Source organism: Crinia signifera, chromosome 11 (assembly GCF_055691185.1).
Source record: "Crinia signifera chromosome 11, ASM5569118v1, whole genome shotgun sequence".
In the NCBI taxonomy this organism is placed as follows: Eukaryota; Metazoa; Chordata; class Amphibia; order Anura; family Myobatrachidae; genus Crinia; species Crinia signifera.
This window is the reverse complement of record NC_139227.1, coordinates 29,247,504-29,264,406: the sequence shown is the minus strand read 5'-3', so window position 1 is coordinate 29,264,406 and position 16,903 is coordinate 29,247,504. Positions and strand designations below refer to the sequence as shown.

Genomic DNA, 16,903 nt, shown 5'->3' with positions numbered 1-16,903 from the left:
AGCCAAATCAGTGCACATAGCATAGGGAGGAGTATAGGGAAGACACAGGGCTGCAGAACCCTGACTTTCTACAGGGGAGATGCAGCAGCCCATAACCCTGTTCTTGCCACTCAGCCGTTAGCTGAATTACCCTAATTAAAGAGATTTTTTTTTTTTTTTTTTACATATATACAAAAATAAAAAACCACAACTCCAACCCCCCCCTAAAGCCACAGCACCAGCTCCAGTATCGATGACCTGACTGCAAATCCTCATCTTATGTCGTATTACATTCTTTCTTGGTATTGCCTAGCCTCTATTTTAGAGTAAGCAGACTCATACTGTTACAGTTTTGTTATACTTTGCTCCGATTTAAGGTACTTCGAGTATAGTCATTACAACCACGTGTATGAATAGTTTAGCACCACAAAAAAAAAGTTACTAATGAATGTGAGATCCATTGGAGACCACCCCCCAATGGATATGGTTTTGTCACAACCCTTTCTGTGTGACAATGTGGCCCTGACTGTAGGGCCTCTCTCTCCTCTCCTCCCCCCCCCCCCCCCCCCCCCCCCTCAATAGAGAAATATAATCAAACTCATTCAGACCCAAGACGGGAAAAGGATTTTAAACCCCCCTGATATAGCGGCAGCATTCGCTAAATTTTACAAAAACTTGTACAACCTTTAATCAGACACTGACACCCCCCAACCTACCCCTGCATTAATCACTTCCAATGCAGCTGTCCATGAAAGAAAGCAGGTGGCGCTGCCAAAAAGTCATGCAGGAAAAAGGTCAGTCTTCAAGCGACCCACTGGTTCCCGGAGTGCTGGTTACCCTTCGTGGTTGACGAGAGCCTCTTCGTCAAGAGAAAAAACCATGTGGGGAGGATGCTGCCTCAGCAATCGGTTTTCGGTGGGATATGCAGGGAGACAGGTGCCTGCTTTCTAACTGCAGTGGAAAGGAGAGACGCCACTACGCTGATGGCTGCGATCAACTCAGATGTCGCTCCTGGATCTGTCATATACTCTGATTGCTGGAGGGCCTACAATACAGACCAACTACAGGTTATGAACATGCAAGGGTCAATCATAGATACAACTTTGTTGACCCAGACTCAGGGGTCCACACCCAAAACATAAAGGGGCTGTGGGGGGATATACAAGAAAAATGAATGAGCAGCGCTACTAATGTTGTTTAATAAAAAAACAGATTGGTAAGTCTATTCCAGGATTTTATTTAAGTAAACAAATAACATACTAAGCCAGTATTAAAAACATCGATGTTGCAAAATAAAAACTGCAAAGGTTAAAAAACTCAAAAAAGTCCTCACCAAACCAGGCAATGTTATTGAGGGGTGGCCAGAAGAGTCCCGACTTTATGGGCGGTATTCAATGTGAATACCGGCGACGTGCAGCGAATCCTGTTTAGGATTCGCTGCACATTCACCACTGCTAGCCACGTTCCGGAGCCTCGCCGGCTCCAGTATTCAACGAGTCAGGGGCTCGCTGCCCCTGACTGGCGAATTTGAGCTCCTGCGCCGGATGCCGCAGGGAGCCTGAGGATGGTGATTTTTTTTTTTTAATTTAACCCCTTGAGTGGTGGGTTTTGCTGGGGCAGGACAAACCTACCAGGGCAGGTTTATCCTGCCCCAGCAAAACCCACCACAGAAGGCTAGAAGCAGCCAGCCCCCCCTCGCCTCAGCTCCGGCGTTAGTACGCCGGAGCTTCCCTGCTGTCTCTCTCCCCAGCCCTATGCCGCCTGTCACATTTAGCAGTGACGTCGGCGGCAGGCTGGGGGATGTTCGCGGCTCGGGAGGAGTCGGGTGCCTGAGCGCTTCCGAGTCCCCCCGAGCCGCTCCGATACCCGAGCCTGCCGCCGACGTCACTGTAAAGTGACAGGCGGGCGGGTCGGGGAAGCTCCGATCGCCGGAGCAGAGGTACAAGGGGGGGAACAGTGGGGGACTGGGGGGCTGGAGCTGGTCGCAGGTGCAGTGTAGAGGTGCTGCGCCAGTGGTGCACACCTGGACACCACTGGCGCGCACCTATTGTATAATAGTGGTATGCCCGGAGATTTTCCGGGACAGCCCGCTGCGGCAGCGCAGCTGAGCCCGGAAAATCTCCGGGCATACCACTCAAGTGGTTAATATATATATTCATGTTCTTACAGCACATGAATAAAAATAGCATGCCCCTCCTCAGAATAAAATTCCAGATTTTTTGACACCAACTGTAAAAAACAAAACACTTTATTTTAAAAGTTCGCCTTCCACTTCACCATAAAAAGATAGCGATTGCTGCTCGGTGAATCATGGCGAAAAAACCTTGAAATGTATTCGCCATCTGGTCATTGAATAGGGTGATTCACCTTTAGTCAGAAATTCGCCTTACAGCACAAAATCGCCATAAAAACCTGGCGAATCAGCCTCTTTGAATACCGCCCTATAAATCCATTTGGATCAACAGGAGTCCCCAATTGTACAATCCAGAGGGAGAACAAGATGGAACAAGCAGGAGTGGCCCAAGATGACACAAATTACCAACTCCTACCGCTGAGTGTGGTGAAGTGGGATGGTGTTCTCAACCTCTTGGTTCCGTAGAAGGTGTATAGATTTGTATCCAAGGTGGAAAATGAAAGTGGAGACCAGTTGTAAATGGTCGGGTCTGCAATCCAAAGGAATATAGTTGTAAGGAGTGGTGAGTTCCTGACTGGTTTCGCTACTCCAGGTAGCTTTATCTCTCATATATTTGGCTACATCTGTCACTCAAAGTGTGTGAGTGTGTGTATAACAGGAGGGACACATTGCTCTGTTTCTGGACTTCTCCCTTAATTAATGGTTGAAGCACCTTTCTAATAAAATTAATAACATGTGTGAAACAGGTGATGGCAATCATACATTATGAGGGAAGTCCAGAAACAGAGCAATGTGTCCCTCCTGGAGAGGGTCATGTTGGGAGGTATGTGACTGACTCGCATGACAGAGAACCAGCCCAGTGAGCCCACAGTGCCAGACATCCTCTGCCTCCCCATGTTGCCCAGCAAAGACACTGCACGAGGTGAGCGCCGCCCCCGCCACCCCACCCACGATTTGCTCCCCCGTGACCCCCCCGCGCGATTCGCGGCAAACCCCCCCCTGCGCGCGATTCGCGGCAAACCCCCCCCTGCGACCACCCCCTCCCACTATTCACGGCACCCCCCCTGCGACCACCCCCTCCCGTGATTCGCGGCACCACCCCACCCTGTGACCCCCCCCCCTCCCGCGATTCGCCGCCAACCCCCCCCTCCCATGATTCGCGGCAACCCACGCGACCCACCCCTCCCGCGCCCTCCCTCCTGCGATTCACGGCAACCCCCCTGCCCCCGCGACCCCCCTCCTGCAATTTGCTGCAACCCCCCGCGATTCACGGCACCCACCCCTAACCCCCGCGACCCCCCCTCCCGCAATTCACGGCACCCCCCCTTGCGCGATTCATGCCCCACTCCTGCACTATGCAGACCCCAGCCCCCTCCCGAGATGCACCGACACCTGCGCCCCCCCTCCCGAGATTCACGGCACCCACCGCGCCCCTCCCACAATTCACGGCACCCCTGCTCCCCTCTTTAGTCCCCGTATGCCCACACACCCCTATCACTACCCAGCTTCCTGCTCTCCTGAACCATAACTTCCATCATTGGGGAGTCGCTGACGCTGTGTTGCCCACATACCCCTATCATGCCTCATAGCCCAGCCTCCTGCTCTCATGCACCCTAACTGCCACCCAGAAGGAGGAGACACTGACTCAGGGCCACCGTCCTGTACTGCCACGCTGGACCCTCACCCACTGGCAGAAGCTGCACTGTGTCTCCCACTCTCCTCTTTAGTCCTCCTTATACCCACACACCCCTATCACTACCCAGCCTCCTGTTTCCTGTGTTGTGACCTCCGCCTGTTGGGAGCCGCTGACTCAAAAACACCCTACTATACTATTGCACACACACACACACAAATGTCACTGTACCATACACACTATCAATGTACATCTTACTCTGTAACTGCTTTTTAATTAAACAAAACTATACACACCCCTTCCACATCATATGCTCTCTATTTAACACATTTCACCTATAACTCAAGTTGCAATACAGGCCATCTTTCATACAATTCTAACCATATTTCTCAATACAAACGTTCACAAATTAAGGGGACGCAGCCCCTTACGACGGTGTGAAGAGCGCCCGTAGGGCGCGATGAATCACCTAGTCAAAGGATATTTGGTATATGTGAGTGTCTGGCTTTAAGTACCCTAGGACATGGGTCATGTGACTGTTTAATTAGATCTAGGTATAGAAATAAAAATAACGCTTGGGTAGGAGGCAATGAATAGTCTACTATATTAACTTACAATTTGGTATTAAAGTTCCGATTTTACTCAGAGAATTAAAAGAATCAATAGATGAGGAGGTAAGATACATTTGTTTATTTGCATACAATCGTTCCCATGGCACTGGAACTTCCGGGTCACGGATACAGCCAATACCCGTCCATTGTGTAGTGGGGATAATTAGACCTCCGGATGACATATCAGTAAAACAAATGGAGGTGGGAGGGCATAAAAGCAATATAATGCCGTAACATCGGCACTTCTGGGTCCCAGGCTAGGCCAATGTGCGGGACTCGCTGATGAATTGTATCGTACAAAATAGTAGTACTTCCGGGTCATCTTGTTGTTGACCCGGATAAGGTTAGGGAGCTGGGCACGTGTGCACTGTCAACTTCCGGGCGGCTGTACTAAACCATCTCCGGATGAGACAGTTGCAGGTGATTACTTGCACGCATGCGCAGTTTCTCACTCTAGGAGAGCTGGATTCTGTGTACTGATTGGGCCCGCTGAGTCATGTGGGCATAAATCATTCCTACTCATTCATGGATCAGCATCGTTTTATAGCTAGGTGGCCTCATTATTCTAACCTAGGGATATATACCAATAGTGACCCCTAGTGGTAAAATTGCATAATGAATGTTATATACATATAAATGACATGGAATGACAAATTCAGAATCAGCATGCCTAATAAGTAGTAAGTAATGAGATAAAGAATATATATATATATATATATATATATATATGTGTGTGTGTGCGTAAAAAAAAAACGTTTATAAATAATAATAAAATAATAATTAATGGGACTAGGATATATAGATAATAAATAAATACAAACAGATCCATAAACCATAATTGCTAATAATAATCTCCAATGCATGTATATTGACAGGCAGGAAAAAGACCAAAAGCTTGAAGTTTTATATGACAGAGTTCAATTCTACCATTTCATTGAGGCCCTCTGGGTGGATGGAATTTAACAAATGCATCCAAAAAAACCTCTTGTTTACACTGAATCTGTCTTCTATATTGGTGTATTTTATATGTTCCACTCCAACAATCTCTAAACTTTGTGGATCTGAAGAGAGAACATAAATGATGTAAGTGGTGTTGCAATTGATAACATTCCTGATAGGATGGGATTTGTTCCCCTTCATCAATTTGTTCCACTTCATCAATTGAGTTGTTTTCAAATTTTTAATATGAGTGCATGTAATGCATTTCTGACTTCCACATCTATAGAACCCCGCCAATTGGGGAGGGAGCTAAGAAGCGGTCGCTAGGAAACTGGGAGCCAAGATGTTTTTTAGGGAGCGGGTTTTTTTTAAAGATAAAATTGGGTTTTATAGGTAGGTGACCTGTTAGTAAAGAATCCAGATGTAATACATTATAATTTTTCCTGATTATATTCTTGATCTCAGAAATGTTGACTGTTGAAGGTACCTATGTATGCTAGTTCTCTATTTTTTGTTCTTTTATCAATTTCCTCTAAAATTTGTCTCTAAAAGTGAGTCTCTGTCCAGACCAGATACCTCCTTAAACACTTTGTCAACAAGTTTTCAGATAACCTCCAATTCTAAAAGATGTAACCATATCATCGCCTGCTTGGGCCTCAAAATCAGAAAATGAGAAACAATTTCTTCTAATACGGATTAGTTGACCCTTAGGGATACTTTTCTTCCAGGGAAGATAGTGTCCACTTTGAAAATGGAGGTAGGCTAGACTTCCTACCTCTTTTACAAAATTATTTGAAACTATTTTGTTATCTTTTATGGAGAGGGCCACATCCAGGAAAGAAGATTCAGTGGGGTGAAAGTGTATGTGAATTTCAAATTATACTGGTTGGTATTAAGTAACTCAACAAAATTATGTGCCGATTGTGCATTCCCATCCCAAATCATAAAAAGATCATCTATGTACCGACCATAGAGGACCAGACTCGTGCCACAGCTGCCATTCCAGATGAGTTGATCCTCCACCTCTCCCATATAGAGGTTGGCATAGCTGGGCGCGAATCTGGTCCCCATGGCGGTATCCATCACCTGCAAATAATAAGTGTTTTGGAAAAGAAAGTAATTGTGCTCTAAGATAAAAGAAATGCAGTTAAGAGGGAACAGCCTGAGTTTCACCCCCAGGTCACCATCACTATTTAGTCGATTTTCTATAACTATGCGTCCCAAGCCGTGTGGGATATTAGAATAGAGGCTTGTGATATCGAGGGTTAGAAAATTGTAAGGATTTTTCCATACAACGTCCCGTATCATTTTAAGGAATGTGGTAGTATCCCTAATGTGTGACCTGAAACCCTCGGCTGTAGAAAAGAGTCAACAAAAAAGAGATCAGAGGTTAAAGAATTAATGGACGAAATAATTGGTCTACCCGGGGGTGCTGCTAGTGACTTGTGTATTTTGGGGAGGTGGTAGTAAATAGGCACCACTGGGTGTTCAGGAAAAATAAATTTAAAATCATCCCTGGATATGGTCCCCTCCACAGCCGCCTGATCCAATATAGTGAATAGTTGAGATTTGAACAGATTTGTGGGGTCACTGGAAATTTTGGTATAGAAGCTTGGGTACTTGTGTAATATCTGGGCGCCCGATTTTTGATCGGGTAGGAAAGATCGCGTTGATCGCATCGCGACCAAATCGCATGCAATGCGATCGACGCGATTTTTCATTGGATTCAAGGTTAAAATGGTCCTGTTCATTTCCCCACTATCCAAGTGGGCATAGAGTTGATTTTATATAGCGTGGCAAGCGCAGCGAGCCACCGAGCCCGAAGTGTGACGAGCGCAGTGAGCCCGCAAGGGGAAGAGGAATACATTTTAAGTAATCCGCGTCCCCTCGCTGCGCTTTGCATGCGATTTGGTTGCGATGTGATCGAGTGACGCGATTTTACCGGAAAATCACGTCCATCGCATCTGATTGTATGCCTTAAGTTAAGGCATACAATCAATCGCATCGGGCGCCCAGATATTACACAAGTACCGAAGCTTGGATCTTCCAACTGTCTGAGGGCCTCGCAAATGTAGTCCTGTCTGTCCTGTATTACAGGCTACCACCCTTGTCTGCTTCCTTGATTACAATTTCTCTACCCCCAACTAACTCTTTAAGCAGCTGTGGGGGGCCTGCAAATGGAGGAACAAACGGCACAGAGGAATCTCCAGGCAACACTTGGGAGTCGTACCTCCAAGAATTTATGTGGAGGAAGAGTTTGGGCGCTGACAATCCCTTTGGCCATATTCTGTATGCTCTTTTTTTTTTTTTTTGGTTTTTTTCTTCTTTCATTCTCATTATTATTGTTACTTATCTTGATTATTGTTTATATATGTAATTAATTCTTGTCTTTCATTGATTAATAAGTAAATTTACAGTTTACCGTTAACACATGTCCTCATTACTGTGTCGGATGTATTGTATGGCTGGTGTGAATGTGTTCCTAAAACCCCCCACTATCCACGCCACCACTGACAACACCTTAAATCCAAACCCTTCATTATACTGCATATTTCTCTTTCATCCAGCAGGGGCCACTGGAGTCCTTTCACAATGGGTATAGAGATGTGGTTAGTGAAGTCTCGAAGGTATGTATAAACACAGCTGTAAAAAGCTAAGGGGGGGTTATTCAATCCACCGTCGCTATTTCCGATGTGGGAAATAGTGGCTGGTGTCTATCCAATGCGGTCACTGCCGTAGTATCTCAAGAATACATTTCCGCAGACACGCCCCCTTTTTGTCGTTCGGCACACAAGACATTGAATCTCATCTGCCAGATAACAGGCGAGTGGGCTGAGAACGGCCAGGGTCAGGACGTGGTGACCTGGGATTGAGTATCCCCCTAAGCCTGTAGTTACAATGGGGGTGTTTTGGTGTTGGGTAGGTATACAAATGCCTGTCCCAGCTTCGCCATTGTACATCAAACACCCAAAGCTGCAATGCTGGACACACATTCCTTTTACAGACATACACACATGATATACTAGCTTCCAACGTGACATCCAGGGTGTGCGGATTTTCATTTTTTTTTTTTTAAATCACACTTAACAGACCCACGTTACTGGGGTATTTGTTTGAAACAACAGAATTTGACGGCAGATAAGAACCACTTGGCCCATCTAGTCTGCCCCTTTTTTTAAACATGTTACCTTGAACCATATTTAATACTTATTTCTTTGTAAGGATATCAATATGCCTATCCCAAGCATGTTTAAATTGCTCTACTGTATTTGCATCTACCTCTGATGGGAGGCTATTCCACTTATCCACTACCCTTTCTGTGAAGTAATTTCTCCTCGAATTTCCCCAGAATCTTCCTCTCTCTAGTTTCAGTGCATGTCCTCGTGTTCTGTTGCTCCTCTTCCTGTGAAGAATGTCTCCCTCCTGTATCTTGGTAAAACCCTTGATATACTGTATGTGAAAGTTTCTATAATTTCCCCCCTTTTCTGCTCTAAACTATACATATTAAGGTCTTTTAATCTTTACGGGTAAGTTTTGTGATGTAGGCCATGCACCATTTTAGTTGCCCTTCTTTATACAGTCTCTAATGTATTTATATCCTTCTTGATATATGGCCTCCAGAACCATACCAATGACCTAGACAGAACATGACACATTATTCTAGATGAGGTCGTACCAGTGACCTATACAGAACTGAATACAGTACTCTAGATGACCTATACCAGTGATAGCTAACCTTGATACTCCAGCTGTTGTTGAACTACACATCCCAGCATTCCCTGCTACAGTTTTACTATTTGGCCATGTTAAAACTGCTGCAGGGCATTCTGGGATGTGTAGTTCAGCAACAGCTGGAGTGTCCAGGTTAGCCATCACTGACTTATACAGAACTAGAAACAGATGAGGCTATACCAATGACCTATACAGTGGCATTATTACTTCGTTCTTTTTACTGCCGATACCTCTCCCTGTGCAACCAAGCATCTGACTTGCCTTCCTCATTGCTTTGTTACATTCCCTACCTGCCTTTAAGTCCCCTGAAATATTGATCCTTCTCCTCAGTAATTTCCATTATAGTGCCATTTACACTATATTTAGTCTTTGGATTTTTGTGCATGATTTTGCATTTTTCATTCAAGTGCATGATTTTGCATGATTTTGCATTAAAATGTAGTTTTCATGCTCTTGACCATTCCTCTAATCTACCTAGATCATGAATCATTTGTTTTACCCCTCCTGGTGTGTCTACATTTGCAATGTCACCAATAGATATTAAAAAGCACTGGTCCAAGTACAGCTCCCTGGGGTACCCCACTGGTAACAATACCCTCCTGTGATGATACTCCTTTTACTACAACTCTGTTTTCTATCCCGCAACCAAGATCTTATCCAGTCAACCATCCTAGAAATCCAATACCAATTGCCAGTTAAATACCCTTCTACCAACACTAGTCAAGTCCCAAGGAACCCTGTTTACCGCCCTCTTGACCACAATGTTGTTTCAAAAGTGGCAAAATTTGATTGGTGGAAAATGAACATTGGTTCAGAAATGGAGCTGGTAACAGTTGTATCAGCTTCAGAAGAAATAATATCCACATTTGGTTTAGAAAATGCTGAGTATTGACAAAGCTGTTTAACTTCATTTTAAAATCATCCAATACACCTAATGTGTAGGCTTATTCAGATCTACAAATCAATTACCAACTATTGTAACTTATCATCGCTGGTTCTTTCCTTTCATAGGTTTGCCATGATTTATAATGACACTGACAAGACATTTAAATATATCACAGTATTTGAAAAGAACTTTGTATTATTACATGTTGCTTGGTTTATTTGATTAATTGAACATTTAAAAAAAAATATATACAATTAAAATATTTTAATCAGGATTTTTTTTTATACCTAACCGAACTCATGCAAAAAAAAAAAAAAAAAAAAAAAAAAGGACCACCACAGAAAATACTGGTGGCAGTAAGGTGACTACTCCATGCTGCTTGGGTTAATATCCCATGAATGGTGCATAATTCAGAAGTACCAGCTACCTGCAGTGCACGTTCTGTGAGCACCAGCCACAGACCACTGATCTCGCAGTATATGTATTCCTAAGTAAAGTCTTGATGTGGCTTTTAGTTACGGGGAGCAAAGGCACGTATAATCCTATTGGTTTTGCTTACCCTCCAAATATTTAAATATACATAAAGGCATCCATTCCACACAATAATTGCATGTGTGGCACAGTAGTACTGCAACGGGTCCAGTGCCTCGTCTCCTATTCATACTGCAGCAGGGAACGGACCGGGTATGGTTGCAGCTTGTCTGCCCCTTTTAGCGATGTAAGTTCTATTAACACAAGGCAGGCCAAGATATCAGCATTTCTTCTTTTCAGCAGGTCACATGCTGCCCTCATTGTACCTGTACACAATAAATCAGATGCCGTTATTAGTAACAAAGAGGCCCAAGTACAGGTCATACTAGTCACTGCAGGCCCTGGCAATAGCTTCTACTGCAGTGTAAAAGCCAAAGCAGACAGATAACAAGTCTGTTCTTTGTCATAGATTATCCTTCCATGCAAACACATTAATGAGTGACTAACTAGCACAGTTTAATGAGTGACTAACTAGCACAGTTATATCGTGTCAGAGGTTAGCATTTCTGTTCTGAGGATGCAGATTCTACAGCAATAATGTTATCAATGCCTCAGAGTCCAAAACCATACCAGCTGATGTGATAGACTGAGTGATAGACTCTTGTAGGTATTTAATGCTGTGGGCGAGCGGTGACAGCGAGCAGACTTTCCTGCTCGCTGTCACCACTCACCCTGACAGTATTCAACGCAGCCCCTTCATACGCCAATTTCCCCTCGCTCCATTTTTTGAGCGAGGGGGAATTGGCGTATGCGGCTCCAGAAGCAGCGAGACTCGCGGCTAAATACAGCGAGTTTTCTGCATTAGTCGCGGGTCTCGCTGTTTTGGGAAATTCTCGCCGTCGAGGATTTCCCCAGAACATTGAATAGAGCGGCCGGTGCGGGTTAAACAGCGAGGATCGCTGGTTTTCTGCAATCCTTGCTGTTTAACCCCCTCGCCGGCCGCATTGAATAACTGCCAATGTGTGTGGACATTTGATTTCCACTTTAAGCATTCTAATTCTGTGATTGGCTACATGGGCTAGCCCTGTGAGCATTCCAATTCTCTCATTGGCTGCATAGTACACTAGCCCTGTGAGCATTCCAATTCTCTCATTGGCTGCATATGTTGGGCTAGCCATCTGAGCATTCCAATTCTCTCATTAGCTGCATGCTAGACTGGCTCTGTGAGCATTGTAATTCATTTATTGGCTACATTTTAGTCCAGTGGTTCCCAACCCTGGTCCTCAAGTACCCCCAACAGTGCACAGTTTCCAGGTCTTCACACAGAATCACAAGTGACATAATTAGCTCCACCTGTGGATCTTTTAAAATGTGTCTGAATAATGAGTGCACCTGTCTGGTGACCTGGAAAACATGCACTGTTGGGGGTACTTGAGGACCAGGGTTGGGAACTACTGTGTTAGCCCATCACAGTGAGCTTCCTACCTCTGGCTTTGAATTCACTTCTTATCCAAGTATGCTATTACTACCCTATCCACTTATTCCTACAAGGGCACCCTGGAAGGGAGAGGATTAATGCAACACAACCAATTAGGAAGACCATTATTAATGTTTTGTTTTACCTCCAGTTGCCAGTAAATCATCAATGATCACAACTTTCTGCCCAGGAGCCACAGCATCAGTCTGAATTTCAATCTCTGCCTGGAGAAGATATGGATTTTGATTACAATTATTTAGCTCCTATCAGGAAAGTAACAAGAGGTTAATTCCTGGACGCTGCCTCCCTGGGGTGTTAGTCCGAAAGTAGCAACACTCTTCCCACACTACACAGAAAGGGACAGAGCACACATCTTACAGCTGCAATCGCTTATGTGATGTCATCACATAAGGAGGGGGAGGGGGGCGAGCCTCACTATGGTACGGCTTAAGGCCCCCATACACTATGCGATTTTGGGGCGATTTCATCCGATTTCGGCACTTTGTGCCGATAATCGGGTGAAATCGGCCCAAAAATCGTAGGTGTGTGATATCTGATCCGAGGCGCGGTCTCGTGCGCATCGGACCGGATCAGGGAGGTCGGACGGTCTGTACATACGATCACGTCCGACCTCCCTGTATGCATATGCCTGCCACCTGACAGGCATATGCATACAGACACCGGGGGAGTAGTGGGGCGGGCAGCGGGTCCCTGAGCGCCGGCGAGTGCTGCTGACTGACCTGGCCGGGCAGTGTACTTACACATAGCAGCAGCGGGGACGGGCAGCGCAGTGGCGGCTATTATATTTTTAAAATACTTGTCAAATGACCGGCCGCTCTCTGATTGGCTGAGAGCTCTCCGGCCAATCAGAGAGCGGCCGGTCATTTGACAAGTATTTTAAAAATCTAATAGCCGCCACTACGCGTCCCGTCCCCGCTGCTGCTATGTGTAAGTACACTGCCCGGCCAGGTCAGCAGCGCTCACCGCACCCGCTGCCCGCCCCCACCACCGCCGCTGCCCGCCCCCACCACTGCCGCTGCCCGCCCCCACTACTCCTCACCGCCCTGCAGCTCCCCGGGTTTTTTTTTTGCATGCGATTTATCCCATGTAAAAAATGGCACATCAAGTGCCAAATTGTATGTGAGCCTCCCGGGGAGCTGCCGGGCGGCTCGCAGGTAAATTGGGTCTGACTTGTCCCTAGGACAAGTCGGCCTAATGTATGGGGGCCTTTACTGGACACAGTCAATAATGTCTCCCTCGACCAGTAACTAGTTAGATGCCTAGTTAGTGGACTGCATATAGACAGTGTCAGGAGTTAGCCGCAAGCGGTAGATCGATGGACGAGGTCAACAGTTACCACATCAACATTTTTTTTTTTTCCGTGGCGAGTGTCAAAGGGGTCCCTGTGGACACTGTATATGTGCGCAGCGTCTCCTCGCTTGGCTTGCTGCGCTCGCCATGCTTCGGCCACTATTATAATTTAACTCTATTTCCACTTGGATCGTAAAATACGAACCAAGTTGGGCCGCACCAAAAAAAGCCCTGAAAAACCCTTGGTGACTGTCGGCCTCCTGTCATCGATCTACCGATTGCGTCTAACTCCTGAAACTGTCCATCTAGACGCCGTTGATCATCTTTAGCGTCTAACTAGAAGCCTTCTACAAAGACTGGTTGATCCTGTAACTGTCGATTTAGATCATGGCAATCTTACGGACACATTCACTAACATGCCCACTAATAATGAATCAATGCAAGACTACTATGTTAGAACCACACACAGAAACATTAGGAATACTAGCTGTCCGTTGGCTTTGGATGAGGCCTCAGCACACAGGTACCTTTCCATATTCCAGCGCATAAGATACAGAGTCTGTTGGACCCGGTAATTTCCCCTTTTTGCGAATCAGCACAAACCCAATTCCAAATCTTTGTGCCAGCGCTGGGCCAAAGAGGAACCCGCGGGAGTCCAGGCCTGGAAGAAAGGAATAAATGAGTGTAAACAGTCTTCATCACAATAGGAAGAGTCTTTTATATGCCATGATTTTATACCTACAAAACAAAAGGTAACAAACCAGCCAATCAAGCATTTGCTTTCATTAGTTTGACTTATTTAAATGAGACATTTTCTGATTTGGTATAAATAGATGATAATTAGCAACAGTGTTTGTATCAACTCCCAGTGGTCGGGAGAAGGAGGTTGTGTGTTTCGGACAGGATTACAACTACAGATTATATAGACATAAATAAATGGATTTTAAAACATTGTATTGTCTGATTTTGCAGCCAGAAGATACAGACCCCACAGGTACAGAATTATCTTACCAGCAATAAGATCAAACTTTCCATGATTCTTCCGGAGGTAGCTCTCAAACAGGTCAATTGCAGCAGAAAAGGCGTTTGGGTCCTTAAGCACTGGGGTTATATCCCTGAATAAAATGCAAATAAAACATGATTGCAGATCTTAAACAGTGCTATTTTTCAGCAGGAACAGGGTAGATTTAATATAGCGGCGCTAAAAACACTTACTGCTTCGCCTCAGTAGCGAGGCGAAGCAGGAGGTGAGACCGACAAGTTCTACTAAGATCTTGCCGCCGAAGCAGGGGAGCGCCAACTCCCCCCTCTGGCGATGCCTCCTCCAGCTGACAGCGCATCAGTTAACACGCGGTATGCTTCTCCCTGGCCGGCTGGAATACACATGCGTGGATCTCGCTACTCACAGCTCAGAGCCAGCAGCAGGGACAGCGCTGTCCCTGCTGTAGGCATAGGGCATCGCCGCCTGCAGCTGTCCAAGTCGATAGCTGCAGGCGGCAGAACGGTCAGCGATGCTGACTGTTCATAAATTGGGCAGGATGCAGGCGCGCAGCACGAAATATCGTAGCTGCGCTATGCCTCCTGCCCCACACGATAGACACCCGCTCAGCGGGTGTCATAGATCAGGGGGAAGCGCTATCCCCTGCCATAAGGCACGGGGATAGCGCATATTCCCCTGATCGACAGGTAATAAATCTACCCCTCTGTTCCTGCACCACTTATTAAATATTACATCAACAGGAACTGGGTTCCCGAACCTGATCTGGGCCAAAATGTACTTTCCATTAGATTGATTTTATTTTAAAAGTCCCCTGCGAGCGTCTTCATTTCTAAATACAATATCTCGTTCTAATTTTATTCAATCGACCCATCCGCAGAACCGGAGTTCCTGGACCTATTTTTCTACAAAAATAGTACTGCATACATATCTAGTGTTCACGCTAGGCTATTTTAGTGTGGTGCTGCAAAATGCACCCTTCCCCTCTAGCAGCACCCTGCTAAAACAGCCTGCTGCCTGTCCCTGCCATAAGCACAGGGACACCCAGCGCCGCCGTAGATGCCCGGCGCTTCCCCAACAGTGACTTCGGCAGGGCCCTCCCCCCTTTTGGCGATGTCGGTGGGTCCGGCCAGCCTCCTTTTGTGACATTGGCAGCTAATACTGCCCCCTTTTGTGATGTCACAGCCCAGACCCACCCACATCGATGCCGTCGGCGGGCCCGGTCCACCTTTTTTATGCTGCCCCCAAGCAGCACTGCCCTGCCCAGTTCCTAGAAGGAACACTACATATCTATATATATCTAGTTTCCGTGTGTATCAGAAACACTGCCGTCTGCTGGCAGCTAGTGAAACAACATCTCTTTCACACATGCATAAATACAGAGGCAATCACAAGGTAGCAGACTAGCCTTCGAAGCTTTTGCTCTGAGCGGGTTTAGCTAGTCATCTATATATGACTAGTGTCTGTGTGTCTCTGAAACACTGCCATCTGTTGGCAGCGAGTAAAACTGCATCACTTTATCTCACAGAGGCAACTAGCTATCGAAGCTTTTGCATTGAGCGGGCTTACTAGTAATCTATATCTATATTACAAATTACTTTAGTTGTTAAGATTTTCATGTGTGAAACTAATAGGTCAACCTTGTGCATGTCGACTTCTGGGGGTCAACCCCATGATCCACACCACGTGCAGGAGACAGCACAGATGTCAGTACCGCAAGGAACATCAGCCTCTCGGAGTGTGGAGGAGTCGCCTGCCTGCCGCTACACGTGGGGGCTGTGCGAGTGAGTAGGGAACGTACCCCCGCCAGATAGCCGGCTCACCTGAAGCAGATTCCGGTGGAGGGGAAGTCGGGGAAGTCCCTGATGGACGCGCGGAGCAGAGCCTCCTTCTCCTGCTCTGCCATTGCTACGGGCACGATGTGCTAGTGTGGGCAGTGGGCACTGTGGGGCATGGCTAGTCGCGCAGCCGCACACACTCGTCGCTTCCCGGCCGCTGCCTCCCCGGGTCATATGACCGCGATAGTAGTCACATGACGCGGAGTCGCGGACGCACAGACTCGGAGGAGAGGAGGCGTCCCGGTCAGCTGCTGCCAGTAGTGACAGCCTGAGCCAGGTGTCTTCCTTAATCCTGCTGTGTGTGTGTGAAGTGGATAGTGGTGTGGGAGGGGCGGGGTACAAGAAAGGGGTATGGGTAAAAGCCGGACCGGACATCAAAATCTGCAGTCCGGAGCTTGTAGTGTCCGGCCGGGGGGGGGGGGGGGGGGGGCTTCACGTGACAGCTGTCACCGGGGAGAGGAGGAGGGGGAGAATAAAGCCTCCATGTATGGTCCGGGCATGCAGCAAAAACCAGACAGTCCGGACCACTCGGGGAGGCTGTAATCTCCCCTTCCCCATGTCTCTAGTGAAAGCTATCACTAGCTCCCCCCCCCCCACAAGACACCCCCAGCAGGACGGAAACCCCCCCCCCCCCCCCCATTTGATGACAGCCAGAGAGTATGTGGGGGGGGGGGGGGGTATGTTTGGGGAGTGCTTGTGATGACAGTCGGAGGATATATGGGCAGCACATGTGATGACAGCCGGAGGTTATGGGGGGATACATGTGATGGCAGCCAGAGGGTGTGTGGGTGGGTAAGTGTGATGACAGCTGAGGGGTATGTGGTGGTGGTGGTGGTGGGGGGGGGTACGTGTGATGACGACCGGAGGGTATAGTATATTGTGGGAGGGAGGAGAT

At 46.8% G+C, this 16,903-nt stretch overlaps 1 protein-coding gene across 1 annotated transcript; it reads right to left on the bottom strand.

The window, feature by feature from the left end:
* Positions 1–10,316: 10,316 nt before the first annotated feature.
* On the bottom strand, positions 10,317–16,161 carry APRT (adenine phosphoribosyltransferase). Its single transcript, XM_083164180.1, has 5 exons — positions 15,994–16,161; positions 14,185–14,288; positions 13,701–13,834; positions 12,008–12,086; positions 10,317–10,711 (listed from the first exon to the last, which is right to left on the bottom strand). The coding sequence occupies exons 1-5, from the start codon at positions 16,074–16,076 to the stop codon at positions 10,569–10,571; spliced, it is 543 nt and encodes a 180-aa protein (XP_083020306.1). The 5' UTR covers positions 16,077–16,161; the 3' UTR covers positions 10,317–10,568.
* Between the last annotated feature and the right edge of the window lie 742 nt (positions 16,162–16,903).

Coding starts and splice junctions, on each gene's coding strand:
- APRT (XM_083164180.1), bottom strand. CDS start 16,076: ATGGCAGAGCAGGAGAAGGAGGCTCTGCTCCGCGCGTCCATCAGGGAC. Junction 13,835..14,184: donor AAAGTTTGATCTTATTGCTG/GTAAGATAATTC, acceptor CCTTTCTTCCAG/GCCTGGACTCCCGCGGGTTC. Junction 10,712..12,007: donor TGATTTACTGGCAACTGGAG/GTAAAACAAAAC, acceptor TATTGTGTACAG/GTACAATGAGGGCAGCATGT.